This window comes from Podarcis gaigeae (genome assembly GCF_964106915.1).
Source record: "Podarcis gaigeae genome assembly, chromosome: 4".
Taxonomy (NCBI): domain Eukaryota; kingdom Metazoa; phylum Chordata; class Lepidosauria; order Squamata; family Lacertidae; genus Podarcis; species Podarcis gaigeae.
This window is the reverse complement of record NC_139677.1, coordinates 54,019,511-54,042,061: the sequence shown is the minus strand read 5'-3', so window position 1 is coordinate 54,042,061 and position 22,551 is coordinate 54,019,511. Positions and strand designations below refer to the sequence as shown.

Here is a 22,551-nt window from a genome sequence, read left to right as displayed (position 1 = left end):
CTCATGATTTGATCACAGGAAGGATCATCAGGAAACATACAATAACCTAAGGAAATAAGTTATATATAGGTTACTGTATGGACATATAAGCACATATTCAACATATTAAAGCATTGTTTTAATGCTATTATCAGTATATATTTGATGTTATTGTCTACTGTATTCATGATTTACTGAAACCAAGTGAATGATGGACTAAAATTTCATAATCACATCTAAATTCTGTCATGTTATTCAGACATTTCAAAATGTGTAGATGTAATGATTCAATCTTAGCTTAGCAATCAAGAAAAGCGTTTCAGATTATATAAAATCATATTCCATAAAAATGCAAGAAACTCAGTCAACAGAAAAATAAAACTTGTAAACTGTGGATATACACTTCCACAACACAGAGAAGTAAAAGGCATCAAGGACCCCACTCCAAAAAAGGTATAGCTGTGTTAGTCTATTGTAACAAAAGCAGTCATGTAGCACTTTAAAGGCTAACAAATTTATTATGGGATGAAGCATTCACAACATAGAATTCACTTGAGATATAAGTTGAATTTGATAAAGTGGACTCTTGAGTTGATCTTGAATATGGTGAACTCCAACCTGTTTCTCATGCCAAATGTGTTTCTTCTCTAAACCTTAAGATTTGCTTTAGAAGCCCTCCAGTTCACTAAAACTTCAGTCGTAATATACTTGCAAGCCTTCTCTCTCTCTTATTTTTTATGTATTTTTGTTCACTAACTTCTGCCTGTTAAAAGTAACACTGGTTTCTATAGCTCGCAAAATTATTCCACAAGACTTAAGTTCTTTATTATGCCCAGTTATGAACGCAGTCAAAGACATACTGTTGTCCAGTAATAAAATATTGTATGAAAGAAGCCACAGTAAAGTGAGCAACTGGGCATTTTGAATGCTGCCTTTAAAATGAATACTATTAAATAAGGCTCACCTTATCAGATGAGAGCAAGTAAATAGGAGTTAATTGGGGAACTTCACTTAAATCACAGCTCAAATGAAGTAGCGTCAGGATTTCGGTAAGAACATCATATCTTTTGGCATTGCTCATTTTGAGCAAATTGAAGTCATCCTTTGTTTGAGTAGACAAACCCTTGACATTCACTTCCAAATGTGCCTGTGAATACAAGGCAGAAATATTACCCTTCAAATGTATTAAAAGTCACTTTAAAAAACCCAGGATTACTACATTAACTGCATAATCAACTACACTGATGCACCCTGATAATCTTCAATCACCAGCTACTTGGGTTGTTTTTTTATAGCAACTACACATTAATACAATACAGAAAGCAGAAATGGTACTACAGTGACAATGAATATTTACTTGCTAAGATCACTGTTGATCTTGTTTAAAAATAGCCCCAAAAATATTTTTTCCAACAGCCTAGAATTTAAATTAATTTAAATGCTAGATCACTTAATCTGAATGTTGGAACTGGGTGATACTGCCTTTTATGAAGAGGCTATAATATGGAATTTTATTACTAGAGAAGGGACAGTGGAAATGCTATAGTGCAGACTTACAGACATGTTCTTGGAAAATCTATCTGCCTACAAATCTGTCATTTTCCTGAAAGCAGGATTCTTTAAGAAAACATTGAGAAAAACATTTGCAAACAAAACTTATGTCTACCATACCTGACAAAGAATGGCTTCTCCACCACCATTTCCATAGGGTAGATGGACAATCACCATATCTTTATCTGGACTCTCCAAGTAGCCTAGTAGCTTCATGGGGCTTAATTCTTCTGTAGTTTCTCTCTCGAAAACTTTCCCACTAGCTAGAATATTTAGTCTAACCTCTTTGCTCTTTGCTGTTGAAAACACGAAGTCCTGTATTTTGCCCATCAGTTCATCTTTACTTTTTAGCTGTATTCCACCAAAAGTGAAAGAAGAAGCAAGTCCCAAAATCTTCCCACCTTTTGACATAAAAGCAAGAAATTGTTTGGACACATCATCTGAAATGGGGTGTGATGCAGCAACAATCAACAGCAATGCATTGTCAAGCCATGGAACGCTCATAACTTGATTCTCTAACAACTGGTAGACTGTATAAGCATTAACATCTACACATTCCATGATGAGTGATTTTATTTCCTCAAACTTCACTTTTCCAGGGTCAGAACCAACGTAAATTAAAATATTAGGAGGCTTCCCAGTAAGGTTTACCCTTTTCAGGTTTCCTGCCAGATTATCACTAACATCTTCAGAATTGCCACTATAATCATCAGGAAGATCTGGAATGTTTTCTGCAGAGGCAAACTTAACTGACTCAATTGTGCTATTTTCCAGTTCCAAGCACTCATGACAGCTGGAAAGATGAAGGTGGTGATGTTCACCAGTTCCAGTTTCCTTTTCAGATATTTGCTCAAGTTGTTCAGGATGTTCATTTACTTTCTGCAATTTACATGCTGATCTCTGCATTTCTTGATCGCCACCTGCTGCACAATCAAGAGCTTCCTCTTCTGGTTTAGCATCAGTCTCAAAAGTAGACCCTTGAGTCAGTTCACCAAGTGGCATCTTATTAGTATTTCCCTCTTTTTGGGTATTTGGAGCCAGTTGTTCTAACTCTTCCAGTGCTGATTTCTGTAAGTGAACAGCTGACATATTTAAAGTAAGTTATTAAACAGAATGCATAATAATGGCAACGTTGAATAATGCTGCCTTTAATATAAGCTTAAACTGGTGTTCTAATCTTAAATAATTGTGATGACAAGTCTCCATTTTACTACCAGCATGTTTGCAATGCAATATAACATTATGTTATCATGATGATGCAATGAAGCAGCTGTTGGTAAAAAATTATGTGCTTGCAAAGCACATCTTCAGATTAAGCTGTTGGTGACTAAAGTCATCATTTGCCCTAACAAAAAGTGCCTGTCTTACTTAAACCCTATGCCAATAAGCTATTGTAGGCATACACAAAAGAAAAACGCCTAACAGTTAGACTGAGGACAAGTACGGCTAAGCAATTAAGTGAACCAAAACGTGGCAAACGTCAAGATTGGCATGTGTTAATTCTGGAGTCTCATATTTGGATATCTAACTAAGAACACTTCAGTGGCCTGACCTTCAGAAGGAATAAGCAACCAGATCAGCTCAGCAAACAACTGTGTATGGACAGTGGTTATATTCTCATATTCATCTGTGTAGGTTCTGAATTAAGAAATTTGCTTACAAAGTACAAGAAAAAAGTGGTGCTGACTGGATGCAGATGCACAAATTATGGATACAGTTCTCATCAGCATGGCAGTCTGGATGACAATGTCATCCCTTCCCAACTCAAAATACCAATGCACTTTCCCATTTGCTATCTGTGTCCATTGTGTTCACTTACTATTAATGTAGAAGACCTTGCACAACTACTGGTGCATTGAAATCACTAGTTTCAATGCATCTCCAACCAAGCATGCTTAAAAAAACAACATTTTTAAAGGAAAAGTTTGCATTCCAAAGCAGTTACTAAATTTTGCATTATTAAATAACGTACAATTATAGACATCACCAGGAGGACCTGAACTTCTAAATTCTCCAGTATCTGGAGGATACTTTGCAATGGTTAAGTATTTATAACTTTTTTTACACTTCAGAGAAACTCCAGGATAAAAATTAGATTTATGCTTGTCAGTCATTAGCTTACCCAATCAACAAAATAACTGAATTGAGAGATTAAAAATTAAATGTTTATAAGAATGGTGTGAACACCAAATAACTATTTCATAGGAAAGGTGCTCAAGTAAAGTTCCATGTTTTAATACACAATTCATAATGCTAATGCTAATAATAATAAAATAACTCAATGATGGCCCAACATTTTGGGCAAAATATAAAACTGCACCATTAGAACAAGAACACCATTAGAACTTGTGGCTCTCCAGATACTGTCAAACTACAACTTCCATCATCCCCGACCACTGGCTATACCAATGCAGAGTTACAGGTTCCCCCCCCCCTTATAGTGAGCACTACTGTTCATACATAACTGCCCTGTTCCTTAGAGTAAATTACTTCTAGTTTCTGAGAGTGGGAGTTGATGTCATCAAAGTTGAGGAAAGCATTTTATGGTGTGGTGTATGATTGTCTATGACATCTAGCCCTCTACTTCTCTCCGGATGTATCAATGAGTCCTATTATCTCTGCCATTTATGACACCCATCTACACAGTGGCCAGTCATTATTGATTGATTATTGTTTCAATATGTAATGTATTGGATGTATAAAAAGTCCCAACCCCAAGCACTGAATTCAGTGAAAAGTGTAGAAATGGGTTGTTTGTCATAAGTATGTTGTGTTGAAGTTGACAGCACATAATCTTAACATAGCAATATTAAGACTGGGCCTTAAATTCACAAAATATGCACCTAGTAAATGATATAAATAATGGAACTACAATTAACAGACACAAGGATGGACCCTACCCGTTTTCTTGCACAGAATATCAATTAAGTTATGTTGGTCCAAGTCGCTTTGTGGGCCACTGCAATGGAACACATTAATTATAAAGATACTTACACACAATTTTTTGAGGCTTCATTCCATTATCCATTTGGAGTCTATTTTCCATGAATGCTATCCCAAGGCTACTGAAGTTATCTATGCTTGTTTCAGCAAATAATATGTAAGGTTCGCCAGGTCTGAAGGCCAAAGGTGAACAATAGTCTGACCACTTCACAATCTGAAGAAAAAATCATGACATATTTCCCAGATTATTTTTTTAAAAATTATGTAGCATTCATATCCATAGTTGTGCATTTTGCCTAGGAATACAGAAATTTAGGAGCTTGCACTGGTTTCTGACAAATTCTGAATCCTGTGGCAAAGCAGGATGCTTTGGAAGGATTTCAGCTTAGCAAAGGTGCAAATTCTCTATGAGGCAATCAGAACCAAAGAGAGAAGACTGAGTTTTCTTCTCTTTATTTCTCTGTTTGTGTTTTTATCTAGATTAGGTTCTTTTATCTTATTGTATTATAAAAAAGCTTTAATAAAATCTGATGAAAAAATAAAAAAAAACCAAAACCATTACAGAACATACAGACCTTTTCTGTTGAGCAATTTACAGCCTGAGAACTGCCTGCTTGAATGGAAATACTTTCAGTTAGAAATGTGATACGTTCTGTTTCCAATATTTTATCCAAATAATGAAAAGGCGATACAATAAGCAACGTCCATTTGTTTAAATCATCAACAGACTGGAAAAGAGAGGGAAAAAAGAGATGCTTAACAACATTTTGGGAAGCTTTCCTCTTCCTCCCCAAACTGAGCTCTGATATGTAATATCAGGAAAACACAACAGTTAAGACTAACTTCACTACACTTTGCTCTATCTGGATCCAACTGAAACAAAAGAGCCCTGCTTGGTCAGACCTAAGGCCCATCTAGTCCAGCAACGTGTTCTCATTGCTGCCAACCAGCAGCTAAAGAAAATCTTCTCCTATACTTGGTGTGCCATACCATATACATTTTTGGAATCCCACACCTTTGATGGCATCTTACGACACCTTAAGCTCCAAGATGTATAGGAAGGTAATCTACTTCTTTGTTAGTTAAAGTGTTAGTCTCTATCATGAAAACCCTATATGCATGCCTCTGGCAACTGAGAGTGGAAATTAGTCATATCTTAACACTAGCAATTCCAATAAGGAGTGTTGGGACTGCACTCTCTTGTACTTTATGACTGTCTAAAGATCAGAGTGTGACATAATAGCCACCAAGGGGCTGCTTTACATGTTATGAAACTAAAATAATGTTTCAAATAATTAACAAGATTACAAAAAACACGTCAAACAAAATAGTCCACAAATTGAGTTGCAGTGGTAGTTCACGTATACTGTATGCAGCTTTTTGCCTATCTAAATATACTTAAGATAGCAACCTAAATGTTTTACCTAACTCTTCAATTTTACACCTGCTTTTACATACACTAAATTTCTGCTTGTTTGATTTTAGCTCTCAGATCGATCATACGCAATAAATGAATTGTTGTATCCAAACATTAGGCTAACAGATTTCATCTTATTATATGTTTGTTTTTAAAATATTTCACATTTTTAAAGGACATGAGTGCTGACCGCAAGGGATGTTTTGCTTAATTTCACAATGTACAGTTAAATGTGCAATCCTATCAGCCACTGTTCCAACATGAGGCACAATGACTTCTGCTCCAGATGAAAAACCACTGTTGCTATTATATCATGCCAGCATAACAATGCAGAGCAAACTTTGTTGATGAAGCATAATACCATCACATGGGACTGTCCTTAAAAACAGTCCAAAAGCTGCAGCTTGTGCAGAATGAGGCTGCCAGGTTACTAACTTGGACAGGAATATGGGATCTCATGTAACACTGAAGTTTTGCACTGGCCACTTGTGCACTATGGACATTGATTCAATGAATCAGTGCTAAATGATTTAAGGAACCAAACATCTACAGAAGCTCACCTTCCAATAAGAGCCACTCAATCCTTAATATGGGTGGAGCTCTACCTGCAGCTTTCAGATGTCAGTTGAATGCAATTTTACTTACCCAAACTTTTGCAATCTGATAACAGAAGGTTTAAGCTTCAGAATATATGTATCTGTGTTTTAATGATTTGTAATGCATATTTTTATTTGTACATGTTTTTAGCTATATTCAGGTCTTCCACTAGCACAACAGGGCTTCCCTCACCAACTAGCTTGTGGGCTCAGGAGAACACCTGGAGCAACAGGCAAGGGGAGACGAGGGGAAATAATTATGTCAGGCAAGCAGAAATGCTTACACCAAAATATTTGAAACACTGCAATGCTGAATTCCTCCCTCAGTGTTGTAGTTAACATTGTCCTAGAGTATACATCTTTCATCCTACCAAAATATTTAGGGTCATGTCACACATTACACTTTCTAAATTATATACACAAAGCAGCCTGTATTAACACATAATTAACACACACATGCACAAACAAGCATGATTTTGCCACTGCATGCGTTTCACTGGTACATGCACCAAACAATTGGGAGTAATCACATCTCCATTAAATGTGGCTGTGAGGGGGTATGTAAATAAATAACACTACTTAACATACAAAGCATCCCTGTACTTTTTACAGGTTAGAAATTTTTTAAGTATGCTTTTCCTTTCTCAAACGTGCTTTTGATTATTCTTACTATTCAGGCACCGGGTGAAAATAGGCTTTCCAGAGCTTTCACCTATTATCACCTGTAATCTTCAATTAACTTACTGCTGCTATATCTAATCTTAGTTAGCGGTACCTGCTTTTTCTCTTTAGAAACAGCTGCTTTATAAAGAGTAGCTTTTAAACTGCAATGTTCTTGTTTGCAAGTTTGGGGGCCTTTCAAGCGAAAGGCAGGCTATAAACATATCTGAACAAAACTACTGTGCGACCATATTGTTGCACCCTCCCCAATCTAAGGAAAGCTGCACTTGTTAATTTCTGCCTACCCTCCAGCTGTCAAAGGATCAGAAACCCCAGAGTATTACAATATACTTTTTTTTAAAGCGGTTTCTATTTCATCTGTAAGCCACCTTGAGCCACTGTCTTGGAAAAAAAGGTGGGACATAAACATGATAATAAAAACTCCCTCCCCCGTCCAAATATCCTACACTTGTGTTGATATATATCATCTCCCTACCCTCATCCTATACATCAGGAGTGGGAAACCTGTGGTCCTCCGTACCTGACTGGACCCCAGTTCCCATCATCCCCGACTACTGGCCAAACTGGTCGAGGCTGAGGGGGGTTGGGGTGTCCTCCAACTTGAGGACCGCCCGCTGCCCATACACCTGGCAAACGGGCGCGCCACGGGCCGCGCCTCCTCCTCCCTTCCCGCCTCACACCTGGGTTTCGTCAGTGAAGAACACCTTGTCCCCCACCCTCAGGCAGACTCTCTCCTCCTCCGGGGGGCGCCGGGGCCCCTGCTTGCGAAGCGGATGGTGGGCAGCTTGCCGGTGCTGCGGAGTTTGGCGAGGGCAGCTGGGGCTGGAGGAAGAGGAGGAGGTAGAGAAGGTGAAGGAGCAGCGGGTCCGGTACAGCCTGCGCACCGTGCGGCGGATGAGCCCCGCCGAAGAGGCCCCCCAGCGCGCCCAGAAGTACAAGTAGCAGAGCGTGATCAGCATGGCGCGCGGGCGACGCGCCTGAGGGGCTCCAACCGCCAACCGACGCGCCCGCCCCCATCCGTACCTCAGCGGCTGCGGAGAGGGAGCGGGGAGGGGCGGGGGAAGCAGCCGCCGCCGCCGCCGCCCCGATTGGCTGTCCCGCCCTCCTCACGCGAAGATAACAGGACTGCTGATTGGTCTGCAGGTCTCCACCCCTCCCCTCTCTTGTGTTGGTTCCAGGCACGAATAGGCGCAAAAACCCCGGAAGCGCCATATACCTGCGCTGTAGCTTCTCTATCCTCTTGCTGCTTCTTTGTGCTATGTCTGTGGCAGAATTCAGAGAAGGCTAGACTGCCTTTGGATGGATGGGGAGGGGAGGATGCATTTTAATTTATTATTATTTTAAAAAATACTTTATTTTATATAAAAGTTCGCATTTTCGTCCTTCATTTCCTGGTTCCGTATCCGCATTTGATCTTACTCCCTGCTCTGTTTTCATGTATCTAGAATCACGTATTGCGCTTCCTGTTTTTTCTCGTACACGTGCGCGATGCCCACGATTCTGTCTCCGATCGGTTCTGTGAAAAATTTGGCTTCTGAGCGCGCCAATCCGCATCGGATCGGGCCGTAGGGGAGGCAGTCAATCCGTGGTTGCACAAACAAAACCTTTTTGAAGGAGGATGGAAATGTTCCATAAAGTATAAAAGCACGACCCAGTTCCTTGGAATGAGACACTAGCCTTTTCCTTGTGACAATTTCTAAGCATACATCGCTTCGAAGGTGTAAATTCCTCTGATAAAAAAGAGGCTTGACTCGCAAGCAGTTCTATAATAGTTGAAGGTTATGCAGACCACCTTATTGTGTAGAATTTATTGGAACAGATCCCTTAGTATCCAAAACACTGGAGGGATGTTCTGGAGCAACATTTTAAAAATTAAAACATTGCAGCATTAAGTTATCGCTATTCCTAGCTAAAAACTACTTTTGTTTTTCAATATTTTGAAAATGAACATCCAATATTGGGGTGGGGGTGGGGACCGACCGCGGAGGGATTTCTGCCTGCTTATGAGAATTCCAGAACTTACCTTTAGTGAAGTGTTCGCTTCCCTCCTGCCTCCTCAATGCTGCCCGTCTATCTAAGATTAGGACAAATTATAAATCCTCTGTTGGCTTTTCCTGCTCATCATTGGACAGGAAAGCTGCCAAAAACGGATTTCTGGGGTGGTTTTTTTGGGGGGGGGGTTGGTCCTGGGGAAAACCAGCATCCGTTCATGCTCATAATTCGAAACCTAACTATTTTGCTTCCAATAAGCTGAACCACTTTCGGTAAATCTATTTAAAGCAAGGGAAACTGAAAGCACAGAAGCTTTTTGCGCATGTCTATTTATCACACTGTCTTTTTATCTGCACAAAGTTCTTTGGTGGCAATCCAACTAAGCTTTAAGCAAGCAAGATAGATTACCTATCTCCAAGCACAGATAGCATTCCCTTGCTGGAAGCAGTGCCTACAACTATACACACACAAATACTTGCTTGCAATTAATAGGTTGACTTATCCCTGGGAAATGTCCAATACACAGTATTTGAGAGGCCAAATGAATTTTCAGTTTAACTTATTTCCAAGTAAATGTGGAAAGAATCATAGTTTTGGAAGGGATCCCAAATGTAATCTAGTCCAACCCCTTGCAATGCAGGAATCACAACTAAAGCATCCATGACAGATGGAAATCCAACCAGTGGCGGAGCTTCATGCTCCAGCCCGGGGCGTGTGGCACACCACCTGCGGGGCAGCTGTGATGGCACCCCAGTGGGATCAAGCTGCGGGGGCGGTGTGTTCCCCCCCCACACTCCTCTTCCTCTGCCAGTGCATACAACCTCTGCTTAAAAACCTCCAAGGATGGAAAATTGTTCCACTGTTGAACAACTCTTTCTGTCAAAAAATTCCTCCTGATGTTTAGTCAGAATCTTCTTTTTTGTAACTTGAATCTGCTATAGGAATTTTAAGGTCTTATATATATAAAATAAATGTTCACAAATGTACAAGACAAACACATATATAAGTATATATAAACCATGTGTCTGAAACATTGCTGTCAACCTTCCCTTTTTTGTAGGAAATCCCCTTATTCCAGCGCTGTTTCCTGCTGCTTCCCGCTGCTATCCCGGATTGTTAGATATCCCATAGATTGTCCCCGGGACAGGTGAGGCTGCTGATCCCTTATTTTCAAATCTGAAAGTTGACAGCTATGGTCTGAAATAGTACAGGAGAACAATCCTGAATTTTACTCTCCCAAATTGACTTCAATTATTTCTCTGCAAGGAGGAAGGAAATAGGAAAAGCTTTCCAATTGTCTTTGGACTGTAGAGGCTTATACCTCCCTGTAAATACAGTCTAGCAAGTTATCTGTTAAGCTGAGCACACTCACAATATGCTTAAGAGCAGGGGTCAGCAACCTTTTTCAGGCGTCCCTCAGACCATGTGGTGGGCTGGACTATTTTTTTTAAAGGATCGAATTCCTGTGCCCCACAAATAACCCAGAGATGCATTTTAAATAAAAGCACACATTCTACTCATCTAAAAACACCAGGCAGGCTCCACAAACAACCCAGAGATACACTTTAAATAAAAGGACACATTCTACTCATCTAAAAACATGCTGATTCCTGGCCTGTCGGATTGAGAAGGTGATTGTCTACCCCTGTGTAAGAGATTCAGGAACTAAGTATTTACCATCTCAAAGGAATGGCCAGGCTACCCAGAAAAGGCAATTATCAGGTATCCTGGCAGACAGGATAGAAGCAACACTTTCAAATATCTGCTGGGGACCACCTCTTTCTGTGATGTATGTATGATGTTTTGGGGGGTGGTCTTGAGCTACAGGATAGTAGGCAATCTCAAAAGTCTATACAGTATAAGAGCTTGCACACCAATGTTCTGGGTTCTTCTCCTCCCTCCCTGCATGGGGGACCCTGTTGCAACAGTTTAATAAAGATCATGCTTACTAGCTGCTTTGCTTCTCAATATTCTCTGATGGGCCTGTGTTATTCTCTCCTACCGACAGAGAACCTACGGTACTTAAGGACTCTATACGGGCTCTTAGATACCCCATAAGGGAAAGGGAGCAGTATTTTTCTATCATCAGTAAATGCATCAAAGTCAGTTTAAACAAAACAGTGGATAAGTTAGGGTTGCTTGGATAAGGGCATAATTTAGGAAACAAAGGGATCAAGGATCTTTGTTGTTCTTAAGTGGTTTACATTGGCACAAGTATTGCAGTTTTGCCAAACAAAATAAGGTTAGGGTGTGTGTGTGTGTATATATCTATATCTATATCTATATCTATATATATCTCGCTATCAATGTGGGTATCTGTTGATGTGACACAGGAAATCAGAGTAGGATCTTGTGCAGTTTCCCCCTAAAGCAGCACTAATTGGTAGCTTTAGAGCTGAGAGATTATCTTCGGCTTTTTCAACACTGTAGTACACAAGTGTTTCACGTAAATTTAAAGGATCTAGTTTACAGAGATATCTGTAGCGTTAATGCAGGATAGCCTCTTATTGAGAACTTGGGGAGCATGCTGATCAGAAAACAAGTTCTGATTTTTAGACCCTACCAGCTTCTGCAGATTTTACTTTCCAGCGAGAGGACAATAGTACAAAATTGCTTTGCGTTCTTGGTTCACTGCTTTTACAGAAGCATGAGGGTAAGTGATGTGAGGGTATAATAATAATAATAATAATAATAATAGTTGTTATTATTTTATTTTAATTTATTTGTACCATACTTATCTGACTGGGTTGGCCCAGCCACTCTGGGCAGTTTCTTTTTTTAAAAAAAGGTTTGTCACAGCATGGGAGAACTGAGAGACACACAGCTTCTGTTAAGGTAAAAATGACACGCCCTTTGCTCAGATATATTTGTGGTGTATGTGTGTGTTTTTGGGATGTAAAGAGCACAGGCTGAGGACGAATGGCACTTGGCTTGTGTGGGGACCAGGTGGAGCAAGACACTCAGACCTTGAAAGATGCTTTTTTAGTACTACATCCTTATTTTTAAGGAACTTTTACATAATCTCACTGAAGCCAAGCATTTTAGCACTTCATTACCAACCAGCCTCCTCAACTCAGGAATTTATATATCTTTCCCATATGAATAAGTTTGGTTATTTTTTTTTTATTAAAAAAATGCTTTTTCTTCAGTTAGTTTCTAGGGCAGTCTTCTGTGTCCGACAAGAAAAACATTTTGTTTACTTCACTGATAGGAATATCTCTTAATGCAGGGATGGCGTCTTCTTGTGGTTTTTTCCATTTCTGATTTTTTGCGTAGTGGTCTGTAGAAAATGTAAGGAAAAATAAGATACATCGTGTTTTGGTCATACTTAAGAAAATACTTTTTCACAAGGAAGTAGTTTTACAGCAAGATATATTAATGATTCCTCTAATAAGCCAGCACATCTATTTCCAAAACCTTGCAGTCTACCATACAAAATCAGCATACAGCTTTACCATGTGAGTCCCAGAGACTAAGGAATGACCTATATATTCAGAAAAAGTGGGATAATCCTTTGGGGACTGTACTACTTCAAAATGCAGGCCGTGGGGTGGATAATTTAATGTTTTGCTTCCACTAAGTGTAGCCTAAGATAGTCATCTTTCCAAGATGGTAGCTTCTGCAAGGAAGGGCTTTTTTAAAAGGTAGGGAAACCATTCAACACTTCTTTCCGTAAGAACCCAATTGCCATTTAAACCATGCCTTCCAAAAGGCTGGTTGAAATCCCGCAAATTAATTGCATGCAAGGCAGAAAACTTAAAAGCTCCTTTTGTGCCGGGTTTTCCTGGCATAGAAAGAGCTTTTCATCTCTCTGACTTGCTTACCAAACTCTGGGATGCTCTCATGTGGGCTTCCCGGATCTTGTGTGGAGACACAAGATGCAACTATACTGTATTGAAGCCACCTTTGGAAGTTCACCACCATCAGAGGTAAGATGGATGATTAAAACCTTCTCAGTAGCAGCACCTCATTTGTGGAATTTCTATCCCACAGAGGTCTACCTGGAACCAACACTGCAATCCTTTTGCTTTTATTCTCCCTGGCTTTTAAATCTCACCCTCTTAACACAGTATTTAATTTCATTTATTTTTTAAACAAGCCTGGATGCTCTCCTGAAGGGTGGAATCTATCATCTAAATTAAACTAAGAGTGTGATTTGGTTTTGCTGCTTTAGGTTTTAACATCCATAGTTCTAGTATTCGTGTTTAAATTTGTTTTCTTGTATGAAATTGTTATACGCTGCTGCTTTGAGCCGCCTTGAAGAACTGTGGAAAGCCAGGACATAAAATGTTTAATACCAGAAATGATTCCCCACTCACATTTTCAAGTAGGCCAGTAACATGCCATTTCCCTCAGTATATAGCAACTCTATGATGGGCAAAGTAGGAAAGGTATCATGTGATATATCGTAATCTATTGATTGAATGCAGAAACTCTTGAGTTAATTCAGTGGAAAGCCTTTTATCTATGTGTCAAGCAGCATGTGTTGATGAGAGTAATTTCTTACAAATGCAAATGACAAAAAGCATACTGATGATAAAACTTACTCTACAAGTACATGCATGTACGAACCAGACCCATGAGTAGATATTTTAAACTATAATAAAGTATAGGTGCAGGTTGTTTGAAGAGGGGGCTACAAGTTCCAGGATCACATTCATTTCAGTATTGCCCACAAGATGTTTGTATGCCCTGTTAGGGTGTGAAACCTAAGACGCTGGCAAGTTAGCAATGTCATGTGACTTTAAGTAGTCAAGCTCGTTAAGTTGCTCAGTATATAAAGAGTGTTTGTTTTCTCTGCCTGTGGGGCGTGAAGCAAAAATGTCTGAAAGCTCGGGAGGTGTTTCTGTTATCTTTCTGCAATAAACCTGTCTTTGGAAAGACAGGCTTCCCTGTGTCGTTATTTCTTTGCTGCTGAGACTCTGAAGCCTGTACTGCAACAAGAATCTCTGCACTGGACTTAATTAATGCTCTGCAAAGAGAACTGTTGCTGGTTGCGCAGCAGAAGCGTTTACTGGACCAGTACACAGACTCTCTTATGCCCATGGAAATCTTGATGCTTTTATTAACTCTTTTGCACATCTATTGTAGGGTAATACCGTTTTGACCAAAGTTTTCTCTTTTTTATAATGTTCTGATTTCCTTTCTGTTCTTTTAGGTGTATGTTTTTACACTGTCCTTTGAAAACTGTTGTGGGGGATCAGGAGGAGGTGTGGTCAACCATGCAATACCTATTCAGCCCCAGCGCTCACAAGTCCCACAATAAAAACAAGTACAGTCGTACCTTGGAAGTCAAACGGAACCCTTTCAACTTCCAAAATGTTCAGAAACCAAAGCACGGCTTTTGATTGGCTGCAGTAAGCTCCTGCAGCCAATCAGAAGCTGCAGAACCCTCGTCAGACATTTGGCTTCCAAAAATAGTTTGCACAGTCACTTCCAGGTTTGCGACATTTGGGAGCCGAAACGTTTGAGAACTAAGCTGTTCAAAAACCAAGACACGACTGTATTGTGAGTAGCTAAAAATAGTATTATGAGTGTATTACTTGCAGTCCTTGTCAGCATCCTTACCTGTAATGGTGTGTGTGGAATTAAGTGGAGCAGTACTGATCATGTTAATACCAAAGAGGAGTACATAGGCTATTCCCACGCTAACTAAAAGGTAGACAGGCAAAGCGACAGCCCAGAACCTATGAAATGGAGGTAAAAACAGTTATCTTAAGTAGAGTTGTATACACAAGGAAACACACAGCAAAAATCATTTCAAGCACTAAATGAAGTAAGGTCACATTTCAAAGATGATGGTGTAGTGCTGGAGAAAATGGTACAGCAAAGAGCAAGCAAAATGACTGAGGCTGGAGCAGTTTCCCTGTGGGGAAAGTTTGGTGCCTTTTAATTTTGTAAACAAGTCAAAAGGGGCAGAGGACAGGATATAAATTTTAAAAATTAACAAGTGTTGGTATCTAATGGCAATCATACTCTTGAGTAGGTCTACTGATTTCGGTGGTTCTGTTCAGAGCATGACTTAGTTAGATAACACCCAAACAGTAGAGCAAGAGTTCCCAAAATGGTTCTCCATCTCTCATCACACAAGAGCGACTTGATTAAGAATGGTTAATCTATGGAGTTTGCTGGCACAGGATGTGGCAATTTTCACATTCTTGGAAGGCCTTTTTTTTAAAAAAAAAAAAAGCTTAGACAAATGTAATGAGAACAAGGACATTAATAGCTCTTAGCCTTGATGGCTACAGGAAATCATTTCAAAAACATACTGCCTGTGAGTATCAGGTGCTTGGGACAGTCTATTTTTGGGGAAGGGTGGAATGCATGCCTTCATGCTCTGTTATGACAGGCTTTCCAGAAGCCTCTGACTAGCCATGGATGTGTCCCCTGCCGGAGGCTAGTGCTGGAAAAGGGAGCAACAGCAAAAAAAAACACCCCATGATTCTCAGCTTTCTTTCTTTTTTAAAGTATGTTTCCAGTATTTGTATAACTTGAGATACAAGGCAAAATGTACAGAAACATTTATTCTCTATTTAACTGAGGTCGACCGACATTAAAGACATTTAGTGTGAAAAATTATTCAAACCTACTTTTGAGGCCAGTATGTTAACCCCCATGAGAACAGCCAGGATTCAGGTATATAGGCCCAGACAAGGTACAGCACTGCATAAAACAAGAAGGAAGAAAAGTCAATGGCAGATGTGATATGATCTCCTACAACAAAGTAGCCAAGCTTGTATCTATGGCCTGGCTGTCACTGGAAAGACTGTTATTGCTGGTTATGAGATTCTGATCTAGCTAATATCTATCTGGATGAAAGACCACTACAGTGCTGCAATAGACTTACTTCAAGTAAAAATGAATAGGGTTAGGTTCTTGTGCAGAGAAGGGGGAAGTCTATCAGACATCACTGGCCACAGCAGCTTCCAACAGTGAAGAGCTAAAGTTATTCAATTGGCTGAATGACAAGACAAGTCCGAAGGATTGCATGTTTTAGAACAATAAGAATATTGGTCAAGTGCTTTCATATGAAGGCAAAGTACAACACATAAAACTGAGGATTCAGAAGAATCCTGTTCCTTTAGATTCTGTGCATGACTACCTGGAAGCAATTCCCACAGATTTGAATGCAATCCTAGGCTCACTTATCTGGGAATAAGTCATAATGAAATCAATGAGCTTTACCTTTACAGTACAATCTTATATGTGGCTCCTGAAGAGGTCTAGCAACCCTTGCAGAGTCTCAACCCAGCAAGCCTAATTGGTCATGATCCCTAAGCACTTTTGTTTTCAGTATTGACATCCTCCTTACCATCACACTTTAAAGTCTTGGAACTATGAAAGGGTGTTAAGTGGTTGATTATAAGGTGAAATAATAGGTTGATAGTGAAATAACCAGGTTGCCCAAGGTGTCTTCTTGGATTGCAGTCACAAGTGTGGAAGGAGGATTGGGCTAAAATGAGTTACTGAACAAAGAAATATACTTACTAAAGAGGAACTGGGATCCTAAATACAGAACAAAGCCATATATAGCTCTTTCTGGCAATGGGGCCGGTGAGTTTTCAACCATGTTGCTATCTTCTATTTATCTATTTAGGAGGGAGGAAAGACCATTAGTGTTTTGTTGTGTTAGCATTCTACCTCCATCAACAACAAGGCACTGCTCTCAAATAAATTTCCCCACCAACTGAAGAAGTGAAACTGTGGAAAACACAGTAAAACTTGTAAGTATACAAGAGATACAAACTAGGCATCACTCCTGCTTTGGTTGGATGCAAGATGGCAAGTTACAAAAAACACTTCATCAGAAATATGAAAAGTTAGCTTACTCTCAGTTGCATCCAGGGCAATATTGATTATGAATTCAAATACTTCAATTTATGCTAATGTGCAATTACAAATCATTTAGCACTTCCAAACACCTAATAGTCCCCACCAAAAGGGGACTATGAACAGTTTTAACAGCTTCATGTTCTCTTATCATTCATTCAACTTTGTATTAAAAACCAACAACAACCGCAAAGTGGGTTTCTTTTTTGGGGGTGGGGGGGAGAATATAAGGCAGACCTGCAGTGAATAAAGACTACAGTACATGCATCTCCCTATAAAGGCAACTGGAAGTTACTATTTTTTTATTTATATCGTCCCTGTCCTTCAAGGAGCTCAGGGAGCATATATGGTTTTCTCACCCCTCCTTTTCTTGAAAAATATTTTCACAACAATCCTGTAGGGCAGGTTAGGCTCAGAGAGAATGACTGTGCCCAGGTCTTAGCTGCCTTAAACACGAGTCAAACACTTGGATCATCGAGCTAATCGCTGTCACCATTGCCTTGCAGAGGATTCCCAGGGTTTGGAGCAGGATTATTCCCACCCCTGCATACAGATGCTGGGGAACGGAACCTGGAGACTTCCTCATGCAAAGCAAGCGAGATATGGGCACTCCCGAATTTGAACCTGGTCCCCAAACCTAGTCCTAACTCTCTAACCACCGCGCTACACCTAAAAGCAAGCATGGTGTTGTTTTAAAAATACTGCTGTAAAATATTCGCCGCCCCTTCCCAGTTAAAAATCCGCCCTGATCTGATCAATCTCTATCGATGCCTGGATTGGATTTCCAAGAGAGAGAAAAAGCCCCCTTCAAAACACACCTAGGATTGCAACTGCCTGGTTAAACTGCCCTCGCAGACATCCACCCACCCCAATCCATCATTTCAACCGGCTGCAGGCGTCGATGGTCCCATGGACTCCGGCGCAGTCCCGGTTTGCTGTTTCTCCCCCTTAGCGAACCCGTCAGATGGAAACCCGCCAAATTCAGCCGGAAGTTGGGCAAGCGTGTGAGTCAGCCCACAACTTCAGCCAGGAGACATTAGAGATGCTCCACAACCCTTCGCACAACTGCGCCGCAGCCCCTCTTAGCCTTCCTGGTACGCAATTTGAACCATCTTTCGGCTCTCCCTTCCGATGTAAAGGGGTGCGGGCTCCCTATAGATATGCCAAAGGGAAGCAGCGGCGCCATTCTGAGCCCGCTTAGGGAATCACAGCTAATGGCGGTTTTCTTTTTCTTTTACCGGAAATGGAAGCTGAGCTGTGCGATGCTAAACTTTTCTATCTCTATGCTTCGAATAAGAGACTCGTTGATGGCCCTGTTGCGGATGTTAAGTCACCTCCCAGTTAGCAAGCTGTTTGTTTGGGCATCTAGCACTACTGTGTTTGGTTTTTTAAAAAGGTCCCTACGCTTATTTCTGCCCACAAGTCGGCTCTAACTGAATTCTCACTGTTTGTACTTTTGGCACTTCGTTTCCCAACCTCGCTGCTTTTACACACGCACGCCTTATTTGCATCGGATGAAGCCTTCAAAAGTTCATACCATAAAAGTGTTAGTCTTTAATATGCCATAATACCCTTTGTAGTTCGAGGCACATGAATTGCAAAGGTAGTCGTGTTGCTCCATACAAAAAGCATTCCTAATCCACAGTTGGACAATGCTTAAACATGGGCTCAATAAAAATGTCACCGAAGTGTGTCGAGATGGAGCCTCCATATTTTTAAGAGTATAAACTAATTTCATGTCTACAACATTAGCCCATTCTTTGGTTCTTTTTGCATTTTTACTTGTCCCCCTTAACCCTTGCTTTGTGCAACATCTTGCCTGAGGAAGAATTCTGTAGTGTTTGGAGGCTTGTCACCTTTTTGTGATATTTGGGTTGGTCCCAAATGTGGATTTTAAGTTGAGGTTGGATGCCCTTTTGCGGGGCTGCTGTGAGCCACTCTTCAGCATAGCCACTTCTCATACATTCAGTATGGAGAAGAACATTGGCGTTGGCAGTGTCATTTTGGAACATTTAAACACAAACATAAACATTTTGCACACAAAACAGTACATACAAAATTATACCTGAGTTCATTAAGTGCATCTTCCCTATGTTTTGTTGTTGTGGGTACCCTGTAGACGGAGCTATAATTCTGATTTTCTGTGGGCCTGAGCAGAGAAAAGTATGTTTCAGAAGGAACCGAAACACAAGATTTCAGGAACTACAGCCAATTCCATCAGATACAGGAAGCATTCTCTTGAGTAATATGTATACACCTAGCGCTGATGGGGTTGAAACCTGGGTTGCAGGAAATTAAATGCAAACAGCTCAAATCTCGCTGATTGCAATGATACAGACACAGAAGCTTAGGATAGTTATTAAAAATGCAATGTCACGCTTCTGATGAAGTGGCCCGCAGTCCACGAAAGCTTATGCCATAATAAATATGCAAGCCTTTTTTGCTGCAACACGGCTAACCCTCCCGCAAATCGTTAAAAGGAACCAAGGAATTCCACCCCCAGGGAATGGGATCGTCCCTCCATTTCCCCGCAAGTCTAGGGGGTTGCAATTCCGGCCTGTTTCTCGCTCTATGGCAGGAGAGCAGCGGAAACGAAACCGAAGCGTCGCCTGTGGGTTTTCCTGCGTATTGCTTGGGGAGGGAAGAGCAGAGCAGCACGTCAGCGCTTGCGAGCGGGCGGAGCGAGTGGAGGTGCTGCTCGGAGCAGAAGCAAAGCGGCGGAGGCGGCGCGGAAGCTGCGCAAAGACTCGCCTGTCTGCCCGGTGAGAGAGGTACGGCCGGTGCGCGCGGAGAGTGGGTGGAGGCGTGGGGGTTTTGCTTGGGAATCCGCGTGGCCCAGCCTCCTGGCCTGCCTGCCTGACCGCTGCTCCACAGTCTCTTGGGCGGTTCACTTTTCTCCCATGCTGGAGCCTGACATTCAAACAGTGCGTGCGCGAAAGGCCCTTTTGTCCATATTGATTACGACTAAGCCTGTGGCTATTGTGGCCAGGGAACGTGATTTTGAAGTGCACATCTGAATGCTGCCAGGCGATCGCTTCCTTCCAACCACACCCGCTCCGGAATCGGGAACATTAGGCTCGTAGCAGTAGGCCTGCTGTTGGAGAGGCGCTGCAGGCTTTCCGCTCCGAAGGCGCCAAACTCTTTCCAGTCTCCTCCTCGGATGACCTGGAAGTGGACTAATAAACACTCGCCCTCTGTCGAATGCCTAAGTGCAGATTCGGAAGGGTTAACCACGCACCCCAGCCCCCACCCCCCAAGTTGAGAGTGGCACTTTTTAAACAGTTGCATTTCTGTACAGGGTCTGGGAGAGTTGGAGGCATTCTGTGTAACAATCGCATGAACGTATTTGTGCTTTAGATCCACGCCTTTGTGCCCATGGTGGTGATTTTTTTGCAATGTGTTTCTGGGGTGATGCACGATTTGATTATGGTTTGGGGTAGGCCTTGTTTAAAAGCCTTATCTTCTTTTGGATCTGTGCCTTTGTGCATAGGGTTGTGAATTTTAAGTGTTGTTGTTTTTTTAAAATGAACATTACAGGAAGTTCCTAATACTATTGTGTGTCCATCATTATATATGCCAGGGCCAACTTCTTAAAATAAATTCCTTTGATGTGCAGATGTTTTGGTTATGAGCTTCCTAGTTTTGTTGGGCAGTTTTGTGCAACTTTATATTGGAGTGAGTTGTTTGCATGTGTAAAATTCCCCCAAACTCCATGTAATTTCTGTTAGTTTAAATGGATTTATTACTTTTTTCCCTAAAGCCCCCCAACAACGAACAATATATTGCTATAAAAGAAGTACAGTATACAGTTAAAAGTACAATTTCTTCCATTTTAAATTTGAGAAAATTCAAATTTACAACATAAGGCCTGTGGGCTGATTGATGTTTCCTCTTTTGATAATTTTCTTCATCTTTTTAAAAAGCATTTGTGGCCCAATCAAGTGGAGGTAGAAACAATATGCATTGTTTTGTGTTGGTGATTCAGAGGGTTCTGTTGCAGCCAGGAAGTCAGACTTGCACAACATGACTACTCATTGAGTTCAATGAGGATAACGTAGACTGAGACTTCTTCATAATCAGTTCATGAATTAGGTTTTCTGCTGTGCACCCAAACCACTATGTGTGAATTAGACAAATGAATGTTTGGAAAAACATATACAGTATAGGCCCGTGCTGCTGCGAACCAATATTGGCAGCTTCCTGTCAAGTGTACCCTCAGTTGAATACCTGGGTTTTCTGTCAATGAATATTCAGGAAAGCCTGTAATATGCGAATTGCTGGAGAGTGAAAAACTTGTGTGCTGCTGCCAGAGCTATATGTTAGCTTGAAGGAAGGAGGAAATGACAGAGACAACCAGAGATCAGAAAAGGAGACCAGAGTTTAGCTTTTCTGGTTAAAGAAAGGTAACCAAAATATACATTTAAAAAGGAGCTGATAGAATAAACTAGGGGGTCACCAACATTATTATTATTTATTAAATTTGTATACCACCCCTCACCCACAGTTCTCAGGTGACCATAGAAGCATATGTTCTGTTCAGTGGTCTCTTCCCCTTCTCCTGCTAAAGTTCAGCTTGAATGAAGCATTCTGTTGTTTCCAGCAGAATAGATAGCGGTGTGTTGCAGGGTATGTGTAATGCCCATACCGTTTCCCTGATTTGCAAATGTGACTACAGGCCTCAAGAGGTTGGCGACAACTGGAATAAACCAGTCTACCAATAGTACTAAAACAACCAAACAATGGAGATTGAAATGTTAAGAGCAGAAATGCTGCATCCAGTTAAAACTTAGGCCTCTCCCCCAAATGCTCAGTGAAACACCAAACTCTTAACTCTATGCCTGCGTCTACCAATAGTACTAAAACAACCAAACAATGGAGATTGAAATGTTAAGAGCAGAAACACTGCATCCAATTAAAACTTAGGCCTCTCCCCCAAATGCTCAGTGAAACACCAAACTCTTAACACTATGCCTGCACCAGGAGGCTAAAAGCAAGGGGCCATATGGCATCCCAGAGGAGGGAGCCCCAAAGCATGGAGGGACTGGTCAGAAATGTCCTGCTCCACATGCCCACCAGCCTGACCTCACCAGGCATGGCGATGAAGAGTTGGACCATGGGCAGGAATGGGAAACCTCTTGCCTGGGAGCCCAATGTGGCCCTCCTGGCATCTCTATCTGACTTAGGCCACCCCCCCTCTCTGTAGGCCATATCCTTCACTGGCCTTGTTTACCTGGAATGTGCTGATGACTTGATTACTTGGATGAGAGACAGAGAGGGGTGCCTGGAGAATCTTCCAGCCCACTCAATATACAGAGGCAAAATTTGCCTTCTTTGCTTCATCCACTGGCCTGTGGTCCCAGGATACTTTCCCAGAAGGGAATGTGGCTCTTAATCTGAAAAAGGCTCCCCACCCCTGGCTGTGGGGGAGGGGGAGTCTGTTGCTGAATTTAGCCTTGATTAGATTCATAGCTTTGTTATCTAGCAGCCAGCTGTAAAGCCTTGACCTGTCACAGTTTCAGTAGGCCTTGGCTCTGTGGGCAGATGCTTAGAATTCTACCTTAA

General features: G+C 41.2%; 3 protein-coding genes across 11 annotated transcripts in view; 1 reads left to right on the top strand and 2 right to left on the bottom strand.

The window, feature by feature from the left end:
* Positions 1-9,396, bottom strand: part of HLCS (holocarboxylase synthetase) — an 89,971-nt gene extending 80,575 nt beyond the window's left edge. Inside the window, exons 1-5 of one of the 5 annotated variants that reach the window (XM_083734753.1) lie at positions 9,191-9,396; positions 5,049-5,201; positions 4,525-4,687; positions 1,651-2,612; positions 944-1,126 (exon numbers count right to left, since the gene is read on the bottom strand). In XM_083734753.1, coding sequence (XP_083590879.1) covers positions 944-1,126; positions 1,651-2,612; positions 4,525-4,576 — 1,197 coding nt within the window. In that variant the 5' untranslated portion in view covers positions 4,577-4,687; positions 5,049-5,201; positions 9,191-9,396. Of the gene's footprint in view, positions 1-943; positions 1,127-1,650; positions 2,613-4,524; positions 4,688-5,048; positions 5,202-7,847; positions 8,261-9,190 lie in introns of those variants that run through there. The other 4 variants (XM_083734752.1, XM_083734751.1, XM_083734755.1 and 1 more) reach the window with 4 other exon arrangements.
* Positions 9,397-12,124: 2,728 nt separating this feature from the next.
* Positions 12,125-22,343, bottom strand: PIGP (phosphatidylinositol glycan anchor biosynthesis class P). 4 transcript variants are annotated; one of them, XM_083734820.1, is made up of 6 exons: positions 22,220-22,343; positions 19,055-19,138; positions 16,472-16,593; positions 15,750-15,822; positions 14,728-14,846; positions 12,125-12,439 (listed from the first exon to the last, which is right to left on the bottom strand). In XM_083734820.1, the coding sequence occupies exons 1-6, from the start codon at positions 22,327-22,329 to the stop codon at positions 12,309-12,311; spliced, it is 639 nt and encodes a 212-aa protein (XP_083590946.1). In that variant the 5' UTR covers positions 22,330-22,343; the 3' UTR covers positions 12,125-12,308. The 4 variants fall into 4 exon arrangements, with proteins under 4 accessions (XP_083590946.1, XP_083590949.1, XP_083590948.1 ...); XM_083734823.1 differs by lacking the exons at positions 16,472-16,593; positions 22,220-22,343 and adding exons at positions 16,648-16,748; positions 19,487-19,547; XM_083734822.1 differs by lacking the exons at positions 16,472-16,593; positions 19,055-19,138; positions 22,220-22,343 and adding exons at positions 16,648-16,748; positions 17,808-18,214.
* Positions 19,496-22,551, top strand: part of TTC3 (tetratricopeptide repeat domain 3) — a gene marked incomplete at its 5' end in the record, with an annotated part of 59,252 nt that continues 56,196 nt past the window's right edge. Inside the window, one exon of one of the 2 annotated variants that reach the window (XM_083734744.1) lies at positions 19,496-19,751. In XM_083734744.1, coding sequence (XP_083590870.1) covers positions 19,496-19,751 — 256 coding nt within the window. Of the gene's footprint in view, positions 19,761-22,551 lie in introns of both variants that reach the window. The other variant, XM_083734743.1, reaches the window with a different exon arrangement.

Excerpts from the sequence above, each read along its gene's own strand:
- PIGP (XM_083734820.1), bottom strand. The coding sequence starts at position 22,329 with ATGAAGCAAAGAAGGCAAATTTTGCCTCTGTATATTGAGTGGGCTGGA. Across the intron at positions 19,139-22,219 it reads AAGTCATCAGCACATTCCAG|GCCCACAGAAAATCAGAATT; the intron begins GTAAACAAGGCC and ends TTCTCTGCTCAG. Across the intron at positions 14,847-15,749 it reads TTAACATACTGGCCTCAAAA|GTTCTGGGCTGTCGCTTTGC; the intron begins GTAGGTTTGAAT and ends TCCATTTCATAG.